Source organism: Hesperophylax consimilis, chromosome 4, assembly GCF_061612785.1.
Source record: "Hesperophylax consimilis isolate HC1 chromosome 4, BYU_Hcon_1.0, whole genome shotgun sequence".
NCBI lineage: Eukaryota > Metazoa > Arthropoda > Insecta > Trichoptera > Limnephilidae > Hesperophylax > Hesperophylax consimilis.
In genome coordinates this window covers 41,186,158-41,207,579 of record NC_142839.1, presented here as the reverse complement: position 1 = coordinate 41,207,579, position 21,422 = coordinate 41,186,158, and the positions used below count along the sequence as shown (strand labels likewise).

The 21,422-nt window shown below is 34.2% G+C and overlaps 1 protein-coding gene across 1 annotated transcript in view; it reads right to left on the bottom strand.

Moving 5' to 3' along the window:
- LOC149424727 (neuroligin-4, Y-linked-like) overlaps window positions 1-20,489 on the bottom strand; it is a 91,639-nt gene extending 71,150 nt beyond the window's left edge. Inside the window, exon 1 of the mRNA XM_089631482.1 lies at window positions 20,360-20,489. Within this exon, the coding sequence (XP_089487608.1) occupies window positions 20,360-20,465 (106 nt within the window). The 5' untranslated portion in view covers window positions 20,466-20,489. The remainder of the gene's footprint in view (window positions 1-20,359) is intronic.
- Between the last annotated feature and the right edge of the window lie 933 nt (window positions 20,490-21,422).

Sequence of the window (21,422 nt, the reverse complement as noted above, 5' to 3'; positions counted from 1 at the left end):
TAAAACTAAAATGAAAATGGATCTCGGACAATATTATCGACTTTATATCTAAGGATATGTATTAACGAACACACACCACCTTATACTACGGATACCAGGGTTGAAACGTAATGTTGATCCGAGAGACTAGGACAGGCTGAAAATTAGCCATGAACAGAAAATTCAACTGTATTAAGCTTAATTACTGTCAAAAGATCTCAATCAACCCTATCTGAAGAATTATTAGAATTCATGAAAGATTTCTTGCCACTCGGACGATTTCTAAAAGTGTCTCCGAACATGCTCTTATTTTGCATGGGTCTTGGAACTATTTTATCCTTGCTGATTATTTCGTGGATATTGGACATTATTGTGAGTTTGATTTTGAGGTTCTGTGGAAGCTGAAAGCTAATCAGGTTCTTCTAAATTCAGAAGAGATTTAAATTCGCAAGCCTCCAACTAACATTAATTGGGACGATGGGCTTAACTCTAAACTTCATAATAATGGGATAGCAAGTGCCATGTATTGTATGTTTATCATTTACGAGGTTTGAATACATACGACTGAATTATTAACCATCTATAAAGAAGATATATTATTTCTAGATAAAGATCAAAATATTGTAAAATGGTCTAACTAAAAATGAGAAGGGATCGAAACATGTCACAAAACTCGAAAAGCGTCGAAGGTCATAAAATCATACAAGGTGTTACTTCGGCTGCTCTCAGATTATTGGAAGTCATCTGTCATTGGAAACATCTTCAACTGCAGTATAAACTGCAGCACAGAACAATAAGAGTCACACTAGTAACAGTACTTTAATTTTGACCTCACGATGTGTCATGTCATCCTGTACTAGTCAATTAAAAATGATAAATTCATATCAAGATACGTTTCAATTTTGACTGATGACGTTCAAAAACGAGAGTCATCAGTCAAAAAGGATTCAACGAGTACAAATAAAAATATGGAGTCTCATATATGTTATCATTCGTAAACGAACAAAATTGACTCATATAACGACCGTATCCGAAGTGAAGCATGTGATATGTTTAGGTCTATTAAGATTTTGTGGTAAGAAAATTGTTTATTTTATACCGGTATAAGGGTCATGTTGTATGTCTTCATAAACATTAATATTGAGGATTCAATTTGAATAATTATGAAACACGACCACCGGCAGATAGTTTGCAAAACCACAAGTTTATTGCTTTATTGGAATATATGGAAGGGATATTTATGGAAGGAGCATGAATCAGAATATTAAATGGGGGGTTTATGTGACAAACAATACGAATACATCATGTCCCCTTTGTAGGTCTGCCTTAAGAGCTTAGTTTACAGACAAATCGTTGGGTTATATAATGTTTGAACGAAAATGCGAATAGGTAGAGAATAATAATTATTAATGCTTCAGAAATTGGGTAAAATTTGTGGAGATACTCGTATTTTATTGTAGGCCTCGACTAACACTGTAAACCAGCGGCCCGCGAGCACTTTCGGTGCGGCCTGCTTATCACAAAAAAGTATAAAAAATTAACTTTTAGAACTAGAGAACAGTTTTCTTTCACGGTGTTTCAAATACATTTTTAAGACTTTATAACAAAACCCAGAGAAAGGTATAACATAGCTGACAGGTACTTATTTATGTATATACCTACGTTACTAGAAAGCAGTTTAGTCACAAATAAATCCAATTCCCATTTTTAATTTAATTTATAACTTTACTATTTTGGAAGGAAAAAATAAGAAATTATGACTTTTAATTAAACTGGGGACTCTCTTACAAATAAAATAACAGTTATTGAACCAATGGATTCTGACTATCAAAATAATAAAAATCTATAGCATTTATTGGTTCGCACTTTCACTCCCTTCACTCACACCACAAGCCTACTTCAATTGGGAATACCATAGAAAAAATACACCTGCGGAAATTTTTCCGTGGGTAAAATTCTAGTTGCCGACCATGTACTGCAAAAATGGGAAGAAACCATTTTTGTGTTCTGAGTGTAATTTAAAATTAATTTGTGGGTTCGTCTGCTGACGCATTCTGTAGGGGAGCATTATAGTGTTCGAAGTGCAGTTATAAAAGGAGATGAAGGAAACCATTTTCATGTGCTGAGTGTAGTATTAATCAAAGCTTGAACTCGCGCAAAGATTCAATTTTAAGTAAAAAGCAGTTTTGCATTCCGAATGACTTTTTGAAATTGGTTATAGATTCAAATTTATATTCAGTTTATTAACATAGAGATTTCTGACACCCCTCCCCCTCCGCCTAAAAAAGTTTGGTATGGCCCACGGGTGATACTGCAAACATTCAAATGGGCCCCGATGGAGAAAAGGTTACCCACCCATGCTGTAGAGTGTAGGTACCTACTATGAGAAAACATCATAATTTTTTCAGGAACTTTCTCTAACATTTTATAATACTATCGCGTCACAGGAAAAATGTATTTTTATTATAAAAATGGTTTTCTCGATATATAATTTTCATCAATTCATTCAATCGACAACTGTCTCTGAGCTAGATATGTTTCTAATAAAAACCAATCATTATATTATCACCAATAGTTCTGTGCTTCTTATATTTATTCTTGCAGTCAGTTGAACGTTTTGTAGATTATTATTATTTTGTGGATGTTGTAATTGAGACATTAGCGCATCTGCGGAAATAAATACAAATCGAACTATGAAATTTCTGTGTTCCTGGTATTTTGTTCCTGCCGACAGGCTAACGCTTTGATATTCATTATTTATATATCTATCGCAGACCTGTAAAAATCACGAATAGCCGGAATAGTCGACAAATCAGTTCCAATTTTCAAAATGACAAATAAATATATTTTTGGTTAAAAGAATTATGTTATAGGTTACTACTTACTTTATCATCAATCCTTCTCACAATCAGTTCCCATTTTGAAAATGACGCTTAAATTCAAAGCAAATCCGAGTTCAACGAATCCAATTTAGCATCACAGACACACAACCAAAATTAGTAATTGATGATCGAAAATATAATTAAAACATAATCTAGGCATGTACCTACCCACCAGCGCTTTTACAGATTGTTATTGGTAATATTTCCTATTTACTAAGGCATATCATCTGACGTTCTGGCAACATCGTTTATGCCTCAATTAATTATATCATGTTAGATGTATTATTGCTTTCCGTCTCTAAGAGCGGAAACATAGTACCTATCATGTTTATTCGTGATTGGTTTAACCTCCTTGATCCATCGTGGTAGGTAGTCAGGCAAGGATGTGGCTAGACACATGCAATTATACACGATATCCAGAAAATTACGATGCATTTCAAAAGGCATTAAAGAGCTGATATTGACCGCACAGCAACCGATTTCCTCTAATTGGACGTAAAAAATAACTTTAACTCGATTTATTAAAAAAAAAGCTTAAATAAATTATGTATAATACATGTTCGGGGATAGAGAGCAATAACTTCGAGAGGGAAAAAAGTTATTGTCTTAGTCTTTTTACTTAATGTAGGTAATAATAGTCAAATCACGAAGTTAAACACAATTTACTCCTGGAAACCCCATTTTTTATCGAAATTAAAAAGCTAAGATACAAATTTGTAATACGTTACATAATTTTAACGTTCTTAACTTACTAATTTAATTATATAATACTGATAAATATTCTCAGGCCTTACTAAAGACTGGGGAGCTAGTATTTTTACTAATACTTGAAAATAATAACGCTACAACATTATTGCTTAAAAATGGAAGGTAAAGTTGCAAAAAAAAGTCGCTAACTGTTACAAATAATGGATTGAAATGATTAAGTGATATTACACTGAAAAGAGCTACAGAATATATCTGAAAATAATCGGTAAATATCAACCAGTCTGTTGGTTGAAAATGCAACATAATTTATTGAAATAGTTTTTCTCATATTTACTCTGGGCCTCAGTATTCATGATGGAGTTGTGCAGATATTGGATTGCACCTAGGTATATATATTTTAGTCCCAGATGTTAACTTTATGTTGTGTTTATAGAAAGGCTATTTCAAAAGTTTGTAACTAAACATAAGTTATATTAAATATTTTCATCGTAACTATGTAATTTGTAGGTAGGTATCTAGCAGGCGCGATCCGTCCATACATGCTGTGGATGCTCCGCATCCTTTGCATTTTAGAGTAAAAAGATTTGGATTTTTAGCCGTAAACAGCAACACTACAATTTTAATATACCTAATATAGTGTGATTTTTAAAAATGTAAAAACTATACAAATATTATTATTATAAGACATCGTGCATATTATCGTCCCGTTTTTGTGTACGCACAACGAACGACACGATAAAAATAGCGCGGGCGAGTCTAAATACACATACATTCTCAAATACTGTGAAACGCGTAAAACACACGTATACAAACAATGTGGTGTGGAATCGATCTGTAAACCGTATCCAAAATGCTAGAACTTACGTTCTTTCCGCGCATGTGCACTGAGACCCGCAAGCCAATATCTTCGTCAACTTTATACGATATTAATGACAGAATCCAACGTACCAAAACCGTATTTAATGCTCATATGCATAATGCACAGAATCGTATACTCTATTACTGTTCGATTGGATTGTATACGCGCGCTGCTTTGACAGTTTGCTTTGAGCTTGAATTACTGAAATTCCAATTTTTATTGAATATTATTAACCTACGATTTACTTTTTAATCATAATTTAAATAAATAAATGAATTCCCAAAATAAGATGGATTTTTAGCCAACGTGTTCTAAATGATAATAGTGAATTGTGTGATTGTATAATTGAATAATTAATGCGAAAAAGTTTTGTGTCTCGGCCATTTGCGGTAAAACAACTTATACTGGATACTGGAAATATTAAGTTATATATTATTATTATTAAATTCTCAACTCCGTGCTTAACGTATTTTCAAATTGATTTAAGAATTTTATCGCGATTAAATTATTTGTCTTTTATTCTACCCGGCAAACAGTTTTGACGATTCAATATTTACTGACATTTAATTAAATTGCTTAATGTAATTTTGTCACTTATAAACTCGAGTTTGTTTCATTTAGGGAAACTAATTTTGTCATTGTTCGACAGTGAAAAAACATAGGCTCCACAAAACTATTTCATGTTCATTATGTTGCCTCCATGGTTATAAATAATTTCTTCATTATAGTGTATTTTGTTGCGCAGCCCAAAAAGCTTAACATTTATTAAAAGAAAAATTAAAGCCTATGTATGTACTCACTTATTAGAAGGACGTATTATAAACAAATTATAAAGTAAAATAATTTAAATTATACGTGATACCAACACACAACAAACACACGTCATAATATATCCTAATAATAAATGTCGATTTTTTTTTCACCACCTTATTATTTATTTTATTTCATCTAAGGTTTATTTAAACATATAAATTCATATTATTTTTTATTATTATACCTTTATAGGCTCACATCATCAAACAATGTTTTAAGATATTTTATCTAATAAAAATAAAAAATAACGTATTCAAAAAAATTGTCAAAATCGATGACTTTATTTGGTTATGCCATTTACACACCAACCCTCTCTTTTATATATACATACAAAGCCGCAGTACTTATTGTTGTAATCCAAAATATCTTGTCTCCTATCTACTTAATCGCTGCTAGCTAGTATGGCAGATTTTTCGGCCGCTTTCCTTAGAAATAAAGGTACTGTTGAACCACTCCGTTAACTCGCCGCCTTTCTGCAGAAATAAAACGCCTAATGAAGTTTCCCACCCGCTTTCGCTGCTCGTTACTATAACCGAGTGCCGCTCGCGCCAATACACAGTGAATCATAGTTCTGCTATTCACAAATGAAGGCTGTGAAGATCAACTGGATAAAGAACGGGGCTTCAAAAACCCGGTTAATCCTTTCTTTTTCCCATGCGACATATTTTTTCCTTGGTGCAGTGGTTATTTACGCACAAACTTTCATAATCAACGTTCCTTTGATTACACAAAATTACACAGCATTATTTAAATTATTTTTTTTTTAATTTTTATTTTATTATTTATTGAGTTAGTTTATACATTTGAATATAAACTAATATAAACAAGATCATTGTATCGAACGTCATCAGCATCATCAATATAAAATGTACATCAATTATAAAAAATACAACAAAATGACATCATATTTACCACTGTCGAAAACTATGTAAAAACCTTCCATAAAACTAATGTTGATAAACCTGCCCTACATATAGGTAACTCATGTTTAAAAACATGCCCTGCCGTTTAACCCTTGAGACGTTGTTGATTTGCACGGATCGAACCTTCTACAAGCTTCCATTTTTTCAAAGACAATAACAAGCACTATTTCGTTCTCTTTCTGACATAAAAGAAATAATTATTTTTTAGATGAGAGGAAGAGAGATATATGCATTTTAATAATGTGCGGTCGTTCTGGGACAAATATGGTCTTAGGAGAGTATAATGCGCGCACGGCATTTGGGACTGTTTGGGTCTTAGAAGGTCCCAAGGGTTAACGGTAAATTTTATCGCTCGGACCTAAAAGGCAGTTGTCTCGCTTCAACTCAAGCAACCATCTTACTCTGGCTAGGCAGCCGCTGATTGGCTAAGCACAAAACCTGCTTGAGCGGCCCACGTGTATCCAAGAGATTTGTAAAAAATACAAATTTGCAAGCCTTTCCTGTAATAATAGGAAACAATGTTAACTAAATAGTTTTGTACAAAGATACTTGCATGTTAATTAAATAAGCTCGAATAGAAATAAAATATGTTACACGTAAGATAATTATGTACTCGGCGAAACTCTGAAAATGTAATAGAGATTTGGCCATTTTTCTTGTAGAATATGTCTTATTATAACCAAATAAAGAATATTGCGACGACGTGGTTTTGGCAGGGCGACAGAGGCAGATAAGGCATAATATTGTAAAATATTCATTTGTTTCTGAGATAAACTTGGTCCATGTAATAACACGGCTAAACTCACGCCAGAAAAATAAGTTCCTAAAACACAAAACGAGCCAGCGACGAACCTCGCCGGCCACGCGGTCTTGTAGCGCGTTATAAATATAGCGCTCACATTTGTACCGGCCTCTTTCGCTTCAGACCCTGGAACCGTCAACACCTGCTGTCCGCTCTGCCTGACCCGCTTCGCTACCTGGGACCAACACACTGTGTTTGATTTCAACCCGGTTCCCCCCCCGCTCCACTTCCGCTGTCTACTGCAACTGCCTGCTGCTGAGCTCGCTGCTCACCGACAAGCCAACGACGCCCCGACGTCGCGGCGCCCCTGCCTCGGGCTTCACTGAGCCTTCCCAACAGCCAGCCTCGGAGAGGGGATCTGTCATTGCCTACTGAACCAGCCAGCGCCCCGCAGAGCCGTTACCGACTGAGCCTGGAGGGATACAAGAAGTTGCACCCGCAATAAAACCAACCGCTTTTATAAAGGCGTTCTTGTCAAAATGCAAATTACAAATGTCGAATATATCGTCTTTCTCAAGAAGCATTCATTTATGCAAACATACAAGAGTCGATATTCCATGGATCGAGGGGACTGAACGTTGCCGACTGAGCCAGCCCGCCTGCCAGCCAGTCCCGGAGAGCCTTCCCTCCAGCGTGCGGTCCTGCTCACTGGCCCCGATGTCACAGAGCCGTTACTGACTGACTGACCTTGGACGAATACAAGGAGTTTTACCCGCAATAAAAACCAACCGCCTTTATAAAGGCGTTCTTTTGTTTATGCAAACATATTACAATGGTCGATATTCCCTGCATTTTTATGATATTTTAAATAACTCTGTAATGGTTCAAATGAAATACCTCAAGTGCTTTATTTGAATCATCACACAGGACAAAGGTAAATGTGTGCCGGTGCTTATATTTTACAGTTTTTTCTTGTGCAGGCGAACACGTCCCGTACAATCATATTTCATTTTGTAATTTTACATATTTTTACAATAAATATAACATTTCTTTTTAAATACATTCATTCTTCCTTCATTCTTCAGACTTTCAGGCATTTCATCATACATTTTTAGTGCTGGTAAAAATGATAACAACTGACTTCAATTGTTATCATTTTTACCAGCATTGCATAATGCTGGCCGCATACATACGTTTTTTGTATTCGATTTCCGAATTCGTTTTCCGTATTCGGACTTCCAAATGCACGGAATCAGTAGAAAATACATACGTTCGTTTTAGTTCCGAACGGAACAAATTCCTTACGCACGTTCCGAATGCGAGCCGACGCGTTCGGAGAAACCGAATGGAAAAAACCTAATGACGTCATTTGGAACGCAGCTATTGCATACAGTTTGTTTGTGCCGACGCAAACGTACGGAAATTTCCGTTCGTAATTCAGTGTTGCCAACGGATATTGACCTAATATCGCCGTTTCTCATACATAAGGTAGCGCAAAGTAGCCGAATTTGCTGTTAGGTGGGACATGTTTAAAATTGATGTTTTTACGTGAAAATAAAAATTTCGTGGGGGGGGGGGGGTTTGGAATTTCAAAAAAATAAAATTTGTTCCCAGAAAATAAAAAAAAATCATGGGGAGGGTGGTTAGAGAATTTCAAGAAAATATAAAATTTGTCCCCAGAAAAATAAATTTCATGGGGGGGGGAGGGTGGCTAGAGAATTTCGGGACATGTTTAAAATTGATGTTTTTGAAGTAGCTTAATTGGCGACCAGTCGCCTTTTAGATTTTTTCGGCGCCGATTCTCGCTCTGAGTAGCCTAAATGGCGATATATCGCCCTTGTTGGCAACACTGGTACTGACGTTTATACATTCCGAATGAAGAAAAACGAACGTTTGCGCTAGTCTAACGGAATTCCGAATACGGAAAACGAATTCGGAAATCGAATACGGAAAACGTATGTATCCGGCCAGCCTAAAAAAGTAAAATATCAGCAAACAAAAACAACGGTCAAATGCTTATGCATTTGATGAAAAGCTAAAATGTACCGAGAATTTTCGTTTAATAGAGACTATTCGTAAGTAACAAAATCAAAATTGATTTGTTGAACATCAAATGTTATGAAGTTTGGATGACCTTAAAGTGTAAGAGTAAGTGCATAAATAAGTAGGATAGTACTAAATAGTATTATTATTATATTACATATCTACTCGTACTAGCAGATATAAACCCACTGCCGTGGTTTGAAAACTTCAACGTTTCTTTTTTAAAATAACAGAGGGCGCCACTTCCGTTAATAACAATCCTAAACTATACAATCATTAAGGTAAAAATACCATCAGATCAATAATTATCTTTTTTTATACATTATTTTATATATTTATTTATTTATTACAAGTTCTAGTGGGCTTTTCTTAAAAAAAATACAAGCATATTGTTCAGAGTAAACACTTAAAAATTAATACAATAGTTATAAATATAAGAATTTTCTTGATCGTTTTGTAGTCGTATCGACTCCTGTACTTGCAACATATTGCACAATACTCGTATTAATCAAGTGCGTCAAGTCGCTGGCATCCTCAATCGGAGGCAATGGCGTAATTATTAATTAATAACCGACAAACGGTAATAGCAATATCTACACTAACATAATGAACTAACCGTCTGGCCGGATGCCGGACCTCAATTACTGGGCTGTCGATATGAAGTATGGAAGTACAGAGGATAGACGAGGATTCTGGAGCAATCAAATTGACACGTGGCAGGATGTTATACTTGCGTCAAATGCGTGGCGATCGGAAGATTAACAGCGTAGAAAATGATGAGGAACTTCGTGTTAAACAATGTATTATCATGTAACAATCAACGGTGCATTATAATATTAGAAATACTTTGTGTGATCCACTATTTTATATCACTAACTCCTATACTTCTCGAGTTGCTCTCTGAAAAACAGGAACTTTTAATTTTAATGGCACTTTTTACATAGTTCAAATTAACGATTTTCTCAATCTTTTGATTTTAGAATGTTTCTACAAATAAAAAATAGACATAATAATGATTGTATTTTTGCTCTTAATACGCATCGGTGAAATTAAATCATTACCCAACAAACAAACTATTTTCATTCCTAATTTCGCAATTAAATTGAACTGAAAAAAAACAACTGTTTTATCATGGTAAAATTGAGGCGCTTAGCGAAAAAGTGGCCCAACAAAAAAATCAATCAGCAAAAACATCATATGATTAAGATAATTAAAGTAACTGGTAATGGAATAGGCAATAATCATCAATGATCTGTTATGGTTCAAATATTGTTACAACTGTCAAATTACCCATCTGGTAACTGATCTAATAAATATTTTTATTTATTTTTTGTAATATTTTGTGTTTGTATGTAGTATTACTTTATGTTTGTGATTACTCTATGTTTGTAATTACTCTATGTTTGCTGCACTCAAATATAAATTGTTAACCTCGACACAGGCTTAGTCCTAGCGAGGTTGATTATTTTGATAAAAACATGATTTATGTTTAGTGAGATGCAATAAATACATAATATATAGAGCCATCTTTTGAAATAAGTGACAACTAAAATTGGGCCACCGTTTCTTCACAGATATGATAAAAATATTTAACAATCTTATGTTTTCGCTGATACATTATTTGTTGGTTGGACTACTCTTCCGCTGAGCGCTTCGGTTAGAAAGGTAACGACGTGATTATAGATGAAGGACGTCCTATCGAAATAACCCCTGAGAATGGCACAGCTGTAATACTCGTACAATTAGGTTGTTTTCAGCTACCACATTAATTCCACATAATGGGGCAGTCATAACCACTGTGCGCACATGATGCACAAATGAAGACTTAATTACTGCATTGTATGAACAATTTTCAAATTACAACGTACCTTGTTGAAGAATTTCCACTCCCCTGTTCCCGTGGGGCAAATTTGTGTTTCATAAAGCGAAGCCTGATATCGTCATATGACTGGAAAATCCAAACATACTAATAGTATCATAACTTTTAGAATATTATGAAGATCATTTTGATCGGTTGCTACTAGACCTACTAAATTATATTTTGGTTGTCTTTATGGCGGTAATATTTTAGGCAGAAGTGTGGAAGTACACGAAGAAAACAAACTGACAATTTTTTTTGCTAAATTATTAAGAATCTCTTCAAATAATACGTTATCCGATTACAAACAAGATTGCAGGCCCTGAACGAATGAATTGATAGATTTCCTGAAACTATTAGTTAAATACCAATGGATTTTTGTTTTGTTTTGAACATTTTCGCATTTTGTCATTATATACTATTTAGATAAACACATTTACATTAACTAATGTGCCGATTTTATTACGAATTTTATTAAAGTTTATCAGGAAAAATTTATACTCAAGGTTGGTCACACTTGAGTCATCTAACTGTAAACTAGTAAACCTTACAAACATTTTTTACTAGGACTGCATTTAGTAAACACAATCTTTTCTTATTTTTTAAAAGGTTTATACCCACACACTAAGAACTAATTTATTAATGTTACCTTTCTAACCACATTTCCGAGTGGTGGAGAGCAGCATTAACGTAATGTATCATTATTAACCCTCGATAGTTTGTTAAAGGGTTGCACACGATAAGATGAACTACCATATTAAATTTATGGCTCCCCTTTCCGATCTTTATAATCCGTTTCGGATCATTTATCAGGTTGAAAAAGCTCGTGAAATTAATCGCATTAAAGCGTTTTACAGTCCATGGAGGTGATTTGTTGCCCTGGTCTTATTTCACTAGGATCATGAGGGTCATAAACTCAATTACTTCGGAGCCTCTTCCCGGTATTGTTATGGCATAACAAGGACTTACGTCCTACACCCTATCCCCTTCCTACACCCTTTATAACTTTGTACAATTCCAATACTTCCTTATCTCGGGGAGAAGTTTGGAAAGCGCCTTGAAACTCAATGTATTAACACTATTGAGTGCTGCTGCTATTTCGTTGACTCTTCAAGAAATACAAGTAGATGTAGATATTAAAAAAGTTGTAAATGCTCGCCTTTTCATGTTTCAATAATTTGAACAAAATTAACTCTTCAACTACAAGAATAATTCAAGCCCGTGAATTTTTTGTTATTTTTAAATAATATATTTTCATCAAACAAATGATTTAATGGCCAAATATTTTTAGCTTGATTTAATTTTAATCTTTATTAACGTACTTTTTAGGGGCCTATACTTAGTTAAAATTATATATTAACTTAGTACCTACATCAGTATTATACTTTTTTTTTTATTTTATTTATTTATTTATTTATTGTTTGTTTGTAAATATTACATAATACAATTAATGAACTTAAAATGTCCAACTAGGCGATTGCCCGTTTTAGGACATTCCAATATGATAATGTTTTTACATGTAAATTATGGTACATTATAGTGTTGACTATTCTGTTGTTAAAAAAAATACATATGTATTCATATTCTAGAATACTTCCAGTTATATCACGACATATTTTACTATTATTTAGCTGACATAATAACTGAATTAACATAACATAAGCTGAATTAATAGATAAAAACAAGAAAATGAATTTGAAAATGAAACTGAATTGAAGAAATTCTGTTGGTAAAGTAATACAAATGTATATTCATTTTTTTTTTTACTATTGTTTAGCTGATATATTAAACTAAAGAAATATTAATATATAAAAAAAGGAAATGAAAAATAACAAAAAATAAAAAATTAAAGTAAAGAAGGAACTTTTCCTTTAAGGAGAAATATCACGAAGAATTGAACAATTTTTGAACTTTCTTTATGTAAAAATACAGTTCCTGTAATGCTAATATAATACCAATATAAGTTAAAATGTAAAGAAGAATGTAAAGAAAAACAAAATTTACAATTTAATTACTGTTTTTTAGCATATTCTCGCATTCAACTCTCCCCAAGACCAGAAGCCAATTGTTTACCTGCATACGCAGAATATTAGTACTCTTTGCCTTCCATGCATCAGGTATGAGATTGAGCAGTTTAGGGCCTAAGTATGAGAATTGTCTCTGTGCTAAAGATGAGGAAGTGGTGGGCGGAACTGTTGGGTTTTTTTTTTGCATGTCTTGTATTATGACAGTGGTTTACGGAAGCTAAGTAGTGCCTCTGTTTTTGAGTATGTAAAATGATTTTCCTCATGTATAATTGTCTTACATCAAGAACACGAAACTCTGCGAACAATGAATCGCTGGGGTACCTGAAAGGTTTTTTCAGTATGACTCTTATAAGCGATTTCTGGGATTTAGCTAAGGGATCGAGTATGGTTTTAGCACAACCTCCCCAACCTAAGGAAGCATAGTCTAGTATGGAATTGCACATTGCAAAGTAAATTCGTTTCAAATCATTTAGACAAAGAATATTTCTTATTGCTATAAACAGATGTGTAAGTTTCCTGACCTTTGTGGAAGTAAAGGCTATGTGTTTGTCCCATCTCAGAAATTTATCAATGATAATTCCTAGGTATCTTATATTGTCCACACATTCTAAGGTATTGCATTTACATGTAATAGTGTCGTAACAATGGTGTATTCTAATGTTAATAATTTCTTGTGGTTGACCCGCTTGAGTTGAACTAAAGCAGATGAATTTCGTTTTATCCGAATTTAGTGTGAGGAGATTACTATCTAGCCACTGTTTAACTTTGTTTATGCCAAATTCAGCTTTAATGCAAGACTCATTCCAGGTTTTGCCTTCGAATAAAAGTACTGTATCGTCAGCAAATGTAATAATGTGGTCTGCAAATGAAGTATTACATAAGTCATTTATATAAACATTAAACAATATGGGACCTAGTGTACTTCCTTGCGGTACGCCATATTTAATATTGGCTGGATCACTTAGAGTACCGTTAATATCCACTCTTTGGCTCCTGTTTTCTAGGTAACTAACAAACCACTTGAAAATTTGACCCTGTATCCCAATTCGCTGTAGTTTATTCAGCAGAATTTTGTGCGAGATAGTGTCAAACGCTTTAGCTAGATCTAAAAAAAGTGCAATGCATTTACTACCTTTATCTAGATTATTAGAGATGATTTTTGTCAAATTAGCGATGGCGTTTTCAGTGCTTAAACCTTTGCGAAAGCCGAATTGTCTACTAGAAAGGATGTTGTTATTTTCGAGATAAAGGATGAGACGGTTCTTTACAATTTTCTCCATAATTTTAGAGACAGAGTTGAGCAAGGAAACAGGCCGGTAATTATGTATCAGTGATTTGTCCCCACTTTTATGCAGTAAAATGACGATTGACTGTTTTAAATGGTTAGGGAATTTCCCTGAATTAAAGCTTAGATTCGCAATGAACGCAATCGGTATGGCTATGTATACTTTAATGATTTTTAGAAGATTTGATGAAATCTTATCGGGACCACATGCTTTTGATGACTTAAGGTCGTCAATTATCTTCATGACTTCTTTAGTTGAAGTTGTGATTGAGTCTATTTTGTGACCTATCCTAGGGATAGTTAAATTGGCGAGAGCGGTTTCTGATTTCTTACACTCATCGAGAATTTTTTTCGCAAGTGTGTCACCCACAGATGAAAAGTAACTGTTTGCAAAGTTTGCCATATCTTTGGGGACTTCAGAGTTTGATGTGTTAATGTATAGCGATTTTATTTCAGAAGATTTATTGATTTTGGATTTGGTTATGTTGCGAAAGGTATCCCAAAAACGTTTTGGATTGCAGTTGTTTTCGTAAATGAGTTTTTTATAATAATTTTCTTTCGCCGATGTAATTAATTTCTTAGACAAATTCCTATATTTTTTATAATAACATTATAATACCAAATTCTCAGGATATGTTTTTGCCTTTTCATGAAGATGATTTCTTCTGTGAATCGATTTAACTAGCCCCAGGGTGATCCATGGTGTGAATTTAATTTGTTTATTAGATACGGTTGTATTACTTGTGTGTTTTGATATATACTCGTGTAGTTTGATAATAAATTCTTTCATTGCTAAGTCAGTATCTGATTTATCTAGAACATTTAGCCAGTTTTCTGCGCTCAAGTCCTCAATTAACTTGTTGAAATTAGTTTTAGTTTTACTTAACTACACTGTCTCAGTAACAATACTTTGAATTTTTACAATGATAAATTAAAGATTTCCATTGGCTTGGTATAATTATTTGCCTCCATAATTATTCTAGGCAATGAGGAATACATAATAAAGTAGTTAGCATCAGAATTTCTGCAATGATATAAATCTCGACTTCTAGTATTACGCAGTGGAATACGAAAGTTTATCAATGCAAGCAATTCTGGACCACTACATAAATGCAACATTTACAATTTTTTATGGAAATACTATATTTAATGAGTAAGTGAAAATGCTTCGGTCAGATAATTTAAGCATATTCATTTCATTTAAGTAAGTGTTGTTGTTAAACCAAATTGCTGGAATACCCATTTTAAAAATGAAAACGTAAGAATTTATTCTTTCAATGAATATTGTAAGGTAGGTTCCAAGCAGGAGAATTGTAATCAAGTTGACCTCTAACAAAGGCATAATATAACAGTTTAACAAACTTAATACTGTTGAAATTTCTAGTTAACCTAGGTAATAATCCCAAAATTTGTAAACCTTTTCTAGAGATTTCTTATTTTAAAGATGTGGTTAACGGAATAAAGATTTGATTGAAAAGTTATGTCAAAGTCTTTAATTTGTGTGATTTTCTTAATAGTTTTGTTATCAATGTTGTAATTAAAGATCACTGGATTTTTTTATTTGAAAAAAATCTTACTATTCGACATTTTGAGATATTTAAGTAAAATCTGTTTTCATTGAACCAAATGTTGATATTATTCTGATGAATATTACAATGATAAATATTTTGAACAATTCTAAAAATGTTGAGATCAGTAAAAGTACATATAAGATAAATACTTTATGATATATTTTTTGTGAGAACAATATTGGACCAAGCTGTGAACCCTGTGGGATTCCACTTGTTACATTTTTTTTCCTGAATGGGCATGAACCAGCAAGATAGCTCTTAAACCAGGCTAACATGCTGCCCCGTTTATTAAGCTTTTCCAATTTATGTGAAGATATGAAATAGGTAAAGATATTTTTTTAAGCTTTCTATGCCTTCACTTGTAAATCCTGTACTGAGATGGACAAAGTAATTTTAATTAATGTTAATATATGCATCTTCTGTGTCGTATTCTGTGCTGTTTTTAAGATTAATTCATTAACTCCTGACTAAAAAAAACTAAGAAATCATTAAGCTCTTCTATTCGATTTATTAATCTGCATATATTCTGTTCCCATCATCTTAAAACTCCGTTTCTAACGCTTGTTTAAATTTGTGAAACTTGATCGGAAAAATGCTGCATGATTTTACCCCAATATCGGAAGAAATTAATTGTTACCAAGAAATAAAATTTTAATAATAACTGAAAAAATATGCCATATAAAATAAAAAGAATTTAATAACATAATGAATTTGTCATTTCGTGATAATTTATATGACTTCAAAACTTACTAATACTATTTTTGTCTTCAAACAGTTTTGCCGAATATGGGGTTTTTGTGTAAAGTAGATTCTATTTAATTTCGAGGTACTAAATTCATGTTTAAAACGTATGTAAATTTCGTTAAATTCCACTTCAGATCAACTCACTTGAAAAAAATAGGAACATTACAATGAATAATGAACATGTACACATATTAAATATAATGGTAATAATTCCAGATGTTCCTACTAATGCACCAAATAAATGTAAAAACGCGTTTTTTATGCTTTCCGACGGGTATCAAACCAACTAAAACAAGAACTAAGGTAGTTCTGTTAGAAAATCGTCAACAAAACCTTATTGTAAATATTCTGATGCCTTTAGCCGATATTGGAACTTTTATTTGTTCGGCACGTTAGTTCCTTACTATCAACTTACATCTGGGTATCAAAGTTTACCTTCACTGTAGTCTATTTCTCTGTATTGGTGTAGTTTAGTGAATAGTATAGGTACAGTGTCAGCACAGCTGGTTCGGCAGGGGGTTGAATCAATAATAGGCCGGTAATAGCCATGTCGGGATGCCAGGATAAACATTATAATACATTGTTATTATCCATTAACAGTAAGTGTGTGCGGTGGCCGACATGTGTATACACTACACTCTGCAAACTTCCCGGCTTGGGTAGCGAGTAGAGAATACAAAAGGGGAAAAGGAGGATATAGGCCAATTTGCAATTGTGATTTATTTGATACGAGTGTGAAAAAAATGTTACATTTATCAATGTTTTCCATTCAAACTTAATTTATCTCGAGTAATTACATTTTAGCTATGCAACAAAAACTCGGATAATAGCAAATATGAGCACAGAAAATCGTTTGCAAACATTTCACGGGTTCTTCAGAAAGATTTTTTTCTCTTATGGCGAATCAAACATACATTTTTAATAATAAGAATAATTTTCAGATTAATTAACTGATCACAATCGATGTTAGCTACTGTTAAACATAATGTATATCTAAAGATTTGATGAATATTCCTTAATATATTCAAAATGCGTGAATTCTTTTTTAAACCAATATATTTTGTATATCTCGAGAGAGTTCTGCATAGCAACTTAAATAGCTTATTATCTGATATGATAGAAATACATAAAAATACACCGGTATGTTTATATAGTGACAGTCAAAGTTCTATTAATTTGCCTGTTCATCCATTGTTTCATAAACGCACCAAGCACATTGATACACGACATCACTTTGTCAGAGAATGTGTAGATATATGATATTAAAGTTAAGCGGAGAATTACTTGTGACTGAGAATGGCGCTATATCAACTACTAATATAAAGAACTTAATTACTACTTCTTCTAACACATTATTAATAGAAAATAATAATATTTTGAAAATAATTGTGAAAGTAATTTTTTTTCTCTGCATGGATTGTTTATCTGAAGTGACTTAACAGATAAGTATGTGTTCTGTATATATTTTTTACATGATTAGATAGAACCAATAAATCATAATTGTACAGCGATTTTTTTCAAAAAACGGCGCTACACAAATTATCTTATTATTATTTCATTGGTAGGATAGGCAATAAAAACTGTAATCTATGCGTGTATTAATGGAGCCAAATGCTATGAAAATCATAATTACTAAAAATTAAAGTTTATTGAATTACAAATTACTATAAAACCGGTAGTCCACTTCTGCATCATTAAATAAAACTGGCCGACTGCAATTTAGCGACATCCTTGAATTAGTGGGATAACTAAGTGGAGTTAGCCTTTTTCACCATAGTCCCCTGATACTTGACGATGCTGTCCACATCTGCACGGGATCTGGGTTGTACCGGTTCTGAGACCATCTCACTTTTATCCTGGTTGATTAATAGCCCACATCCTGACATACATAGTGCTGTTGACCATCTTGTTTACATATCTCTCATTTACTAATTAAAAATTAAAGATGTACTGTCGACGCAACTATTAATCTTCCATTAACATTGTCTTTGCAATTTGTCCATCCCATTTTGACCTACAAGTACATATCATTATCTGGCTATACTCACGTGTTTGTGTGACATTTTACAACAATAAAAGTAAATGTCAAAGCAGTTTATTGATGGAGCCTATTTTCTGAACATCTATTTGTATTCAGTGCTGTTATTGATATCAATTCAGGGTAGAAGGCCTGTGCAGTGAATATATTCGGTTCCCTCAGTGTCTTTCGTATCCAACCTGGATGTTATGGAAGCTTGTGATTGAACCAACCAAGGCAAGTTCGAACAACTAGCCTGTGCGCGCAAATCTGCAGAGTTTGCTAAAGCAGAGACAAACTGCCGATAATAAATAAATTGTATTATCACTATACTAGCTATAATTTGGTTTTAATACATACGAAAATAGTTTATTTACTAATAAATACTTAAATAACTAACTAATGATAAAAAAATATTTTGTAATAATCCGTGTAATCGCAAGGCGAATCAAGAATGGACTGTAAAATTAATTGTGAACTTGAAGTTGACACAACGATGGTTAGAGATGGTGAACAGGGAATAAGGAAGGAATCCGACTTACCCCTTTTATGTTCGTCAACGATGTTGATGTTGGTTCACTCACAGGAGATGATCACAAAGAGATGTTCATCACACTGGCTTCATCACTAAACTGATTTGACAGTTAAGTTTATTGTTGTAAATGTCACACAAACGTGGGTATTGTCGGATAATGACAGGTATTTGTAGGTAATAGGATGGGAAAATATCGAGGACAATTTTAAAGGAAGATTGTTGCGTCAACAATCCGTAAAGCGAAAAATTTACATTAAAAAACGTAATGTTGCCAAATAAAGCCATCGGTATAATTGTATGAACCAGGCAAATTGCCTTTTCTGGGAGTCCCGTAACCGATCCCCACAAAAAACTTGATTATAACTTGTTTGAATGAAACGGTCTATATACCCTTCTCCCGGTGGGAATCCGACCAATATTATTGGTAATGGAAATTAATTTGGGCACGTGATCTCAACGCCTATTTACCCAACCACTTGATAGGTTACGGGAAGTACGCGTTACGGCGGCCGCGCCGGTCAGTAATACGGAAGGTGAATTATGTGTCGGACGGAGGCAAATAATTATTAACAGCAATCTGGCCGCAAACTTTGCCACTCATGAACAAAGTGCTTTCCGTGGCCATTATTTTATTTTAAGCGAAACCATTCTAGCGGTCATTAGATTTATTAAGGTTCACGACGTTTAATAAAAAATATATATTCATATTTTCCCAGCTTTACTCGCAGATTTCGCCGGAACTCCAAATATTATGATATTATGTCTTATTTAGTGACTTACAGCATCTCAAGTATCTTTCTTTTAACCTCGGAATATGCTCAACCGACTGATTTAATAAATTTTTAAAAAGTATTTTTACATTAGTAACCATGCTGAAAACCATAATATGAGCTTAAAACACCTGCTTTGATCTTGAATTTTTACAATGTGTGTGAAACAGGTGTCCTTGCTTACTACTCATAGTTAGTGTAAGAGAGTTGTTCGTAGAAAGGAAGACATTAGAATAGTTTTCTATCTCAGTAGAACCGTATTTATTTCAACTAAAGACAACCATGCAGGTTGAAAGATCTCATTCACAATAATCCATTTTATCGGAAATTTCATCTGTAAAAATGTTTAAATTACTATTGAAGACTGTCTGACTGACTGACTGAATGTCTGACTTACTGACGGATTACCTGACTGCCCAACTTACTGAACTGACTACGTATCGACGATGCGCGAGCTGTAGCGGGGCCCTGCCGCGGCGGGAATACCATCACCAGCAGTAGCGGCCACAGCGCGCCCGCCATGCCGCCATCCTAACGACTCTGACCTCCCCTCACCCGCCCACTATCTAATTGAATGACTGACTGTCTGACTGACTGACTGACCTGACTGCGTGTCGACAATGCGCGAGCTGTAGCGGGGCCCTGCAGCGGCGGGAAGCACCAGCACCAGCAGCAGCGGCCACAGCAGCCTGCACAGTGCGCCCGCCATGCCGCCATCCTCACGCCTCCTGACCTCCCCTCGCCCGCCCGCTGTCTAATTGACTGACTGACTGACTGACCTGACTGCGTGTCGACAATGCGCGAGCTGTAGCGGGGCCCTGCAGCGGCGGGAAGCACCAGCACCAGCAGCAGCGGCCACAGCAGCCTGCACAGTGCGCCCGCCATGCCGCCATCCTCACGCCTCCTGACTTCCCCTCATCTGCCCATCTGGAACAAATAAAACCATAGTTATCATCACCGTAAAAAATAATTTTTCAATATACATGTTTGAGAAAGTGACTGAATCACTTAAAAGAGTTTAGAACATTCACATTTTACCCATCGTTTGACCTTTAAAAGCCGGCCCCTTACACCATTCGATAACTTTCCAAAGCCGTGGGAACGAGACGGTTTGTATTACGAGCTACAAGTGTTAGCACTGGAAGATATCCAGCTGGTCTCCCCATACAAAGCAAAGGAAACGAATCATAAAGAAGCAGTGTGAGAAGAGACTGAGCTTTTAATGAACCGAGCTCTCAGTACAATAGTTCAAGTACAGTAAAGTTTACACCTTTTCTAAGCGATGTGTTATTGACACTTAGTAAGTAATAAGGAAACTATAATTAACGTTTTATAATAACATAATGTTTATTAGTGTTGAGCCTTTTTTTCATTATACTAAGAATACCGTTGTTTACTAACAGCGTGCATTTAACCATCTATTCATGCAGGACTTAACTGCTCAGGCTAATTTGTTCGGTTTTGCGAACAAAACAGCTTTATTACCCTTAAATACAATTTGTTCGCTTTTTGGAACAGCTCATGAGGTTTCATAGAAATTATTATGTCTCCCTTACTGTCCATCTGTTAGAAATATGTTCTGAATGGTATTAGAACGAGAAAATACTTCACTTTACATTCAAATCTGAAAAATAATATTATCATAAGTTCTCTCATCTCACATCGT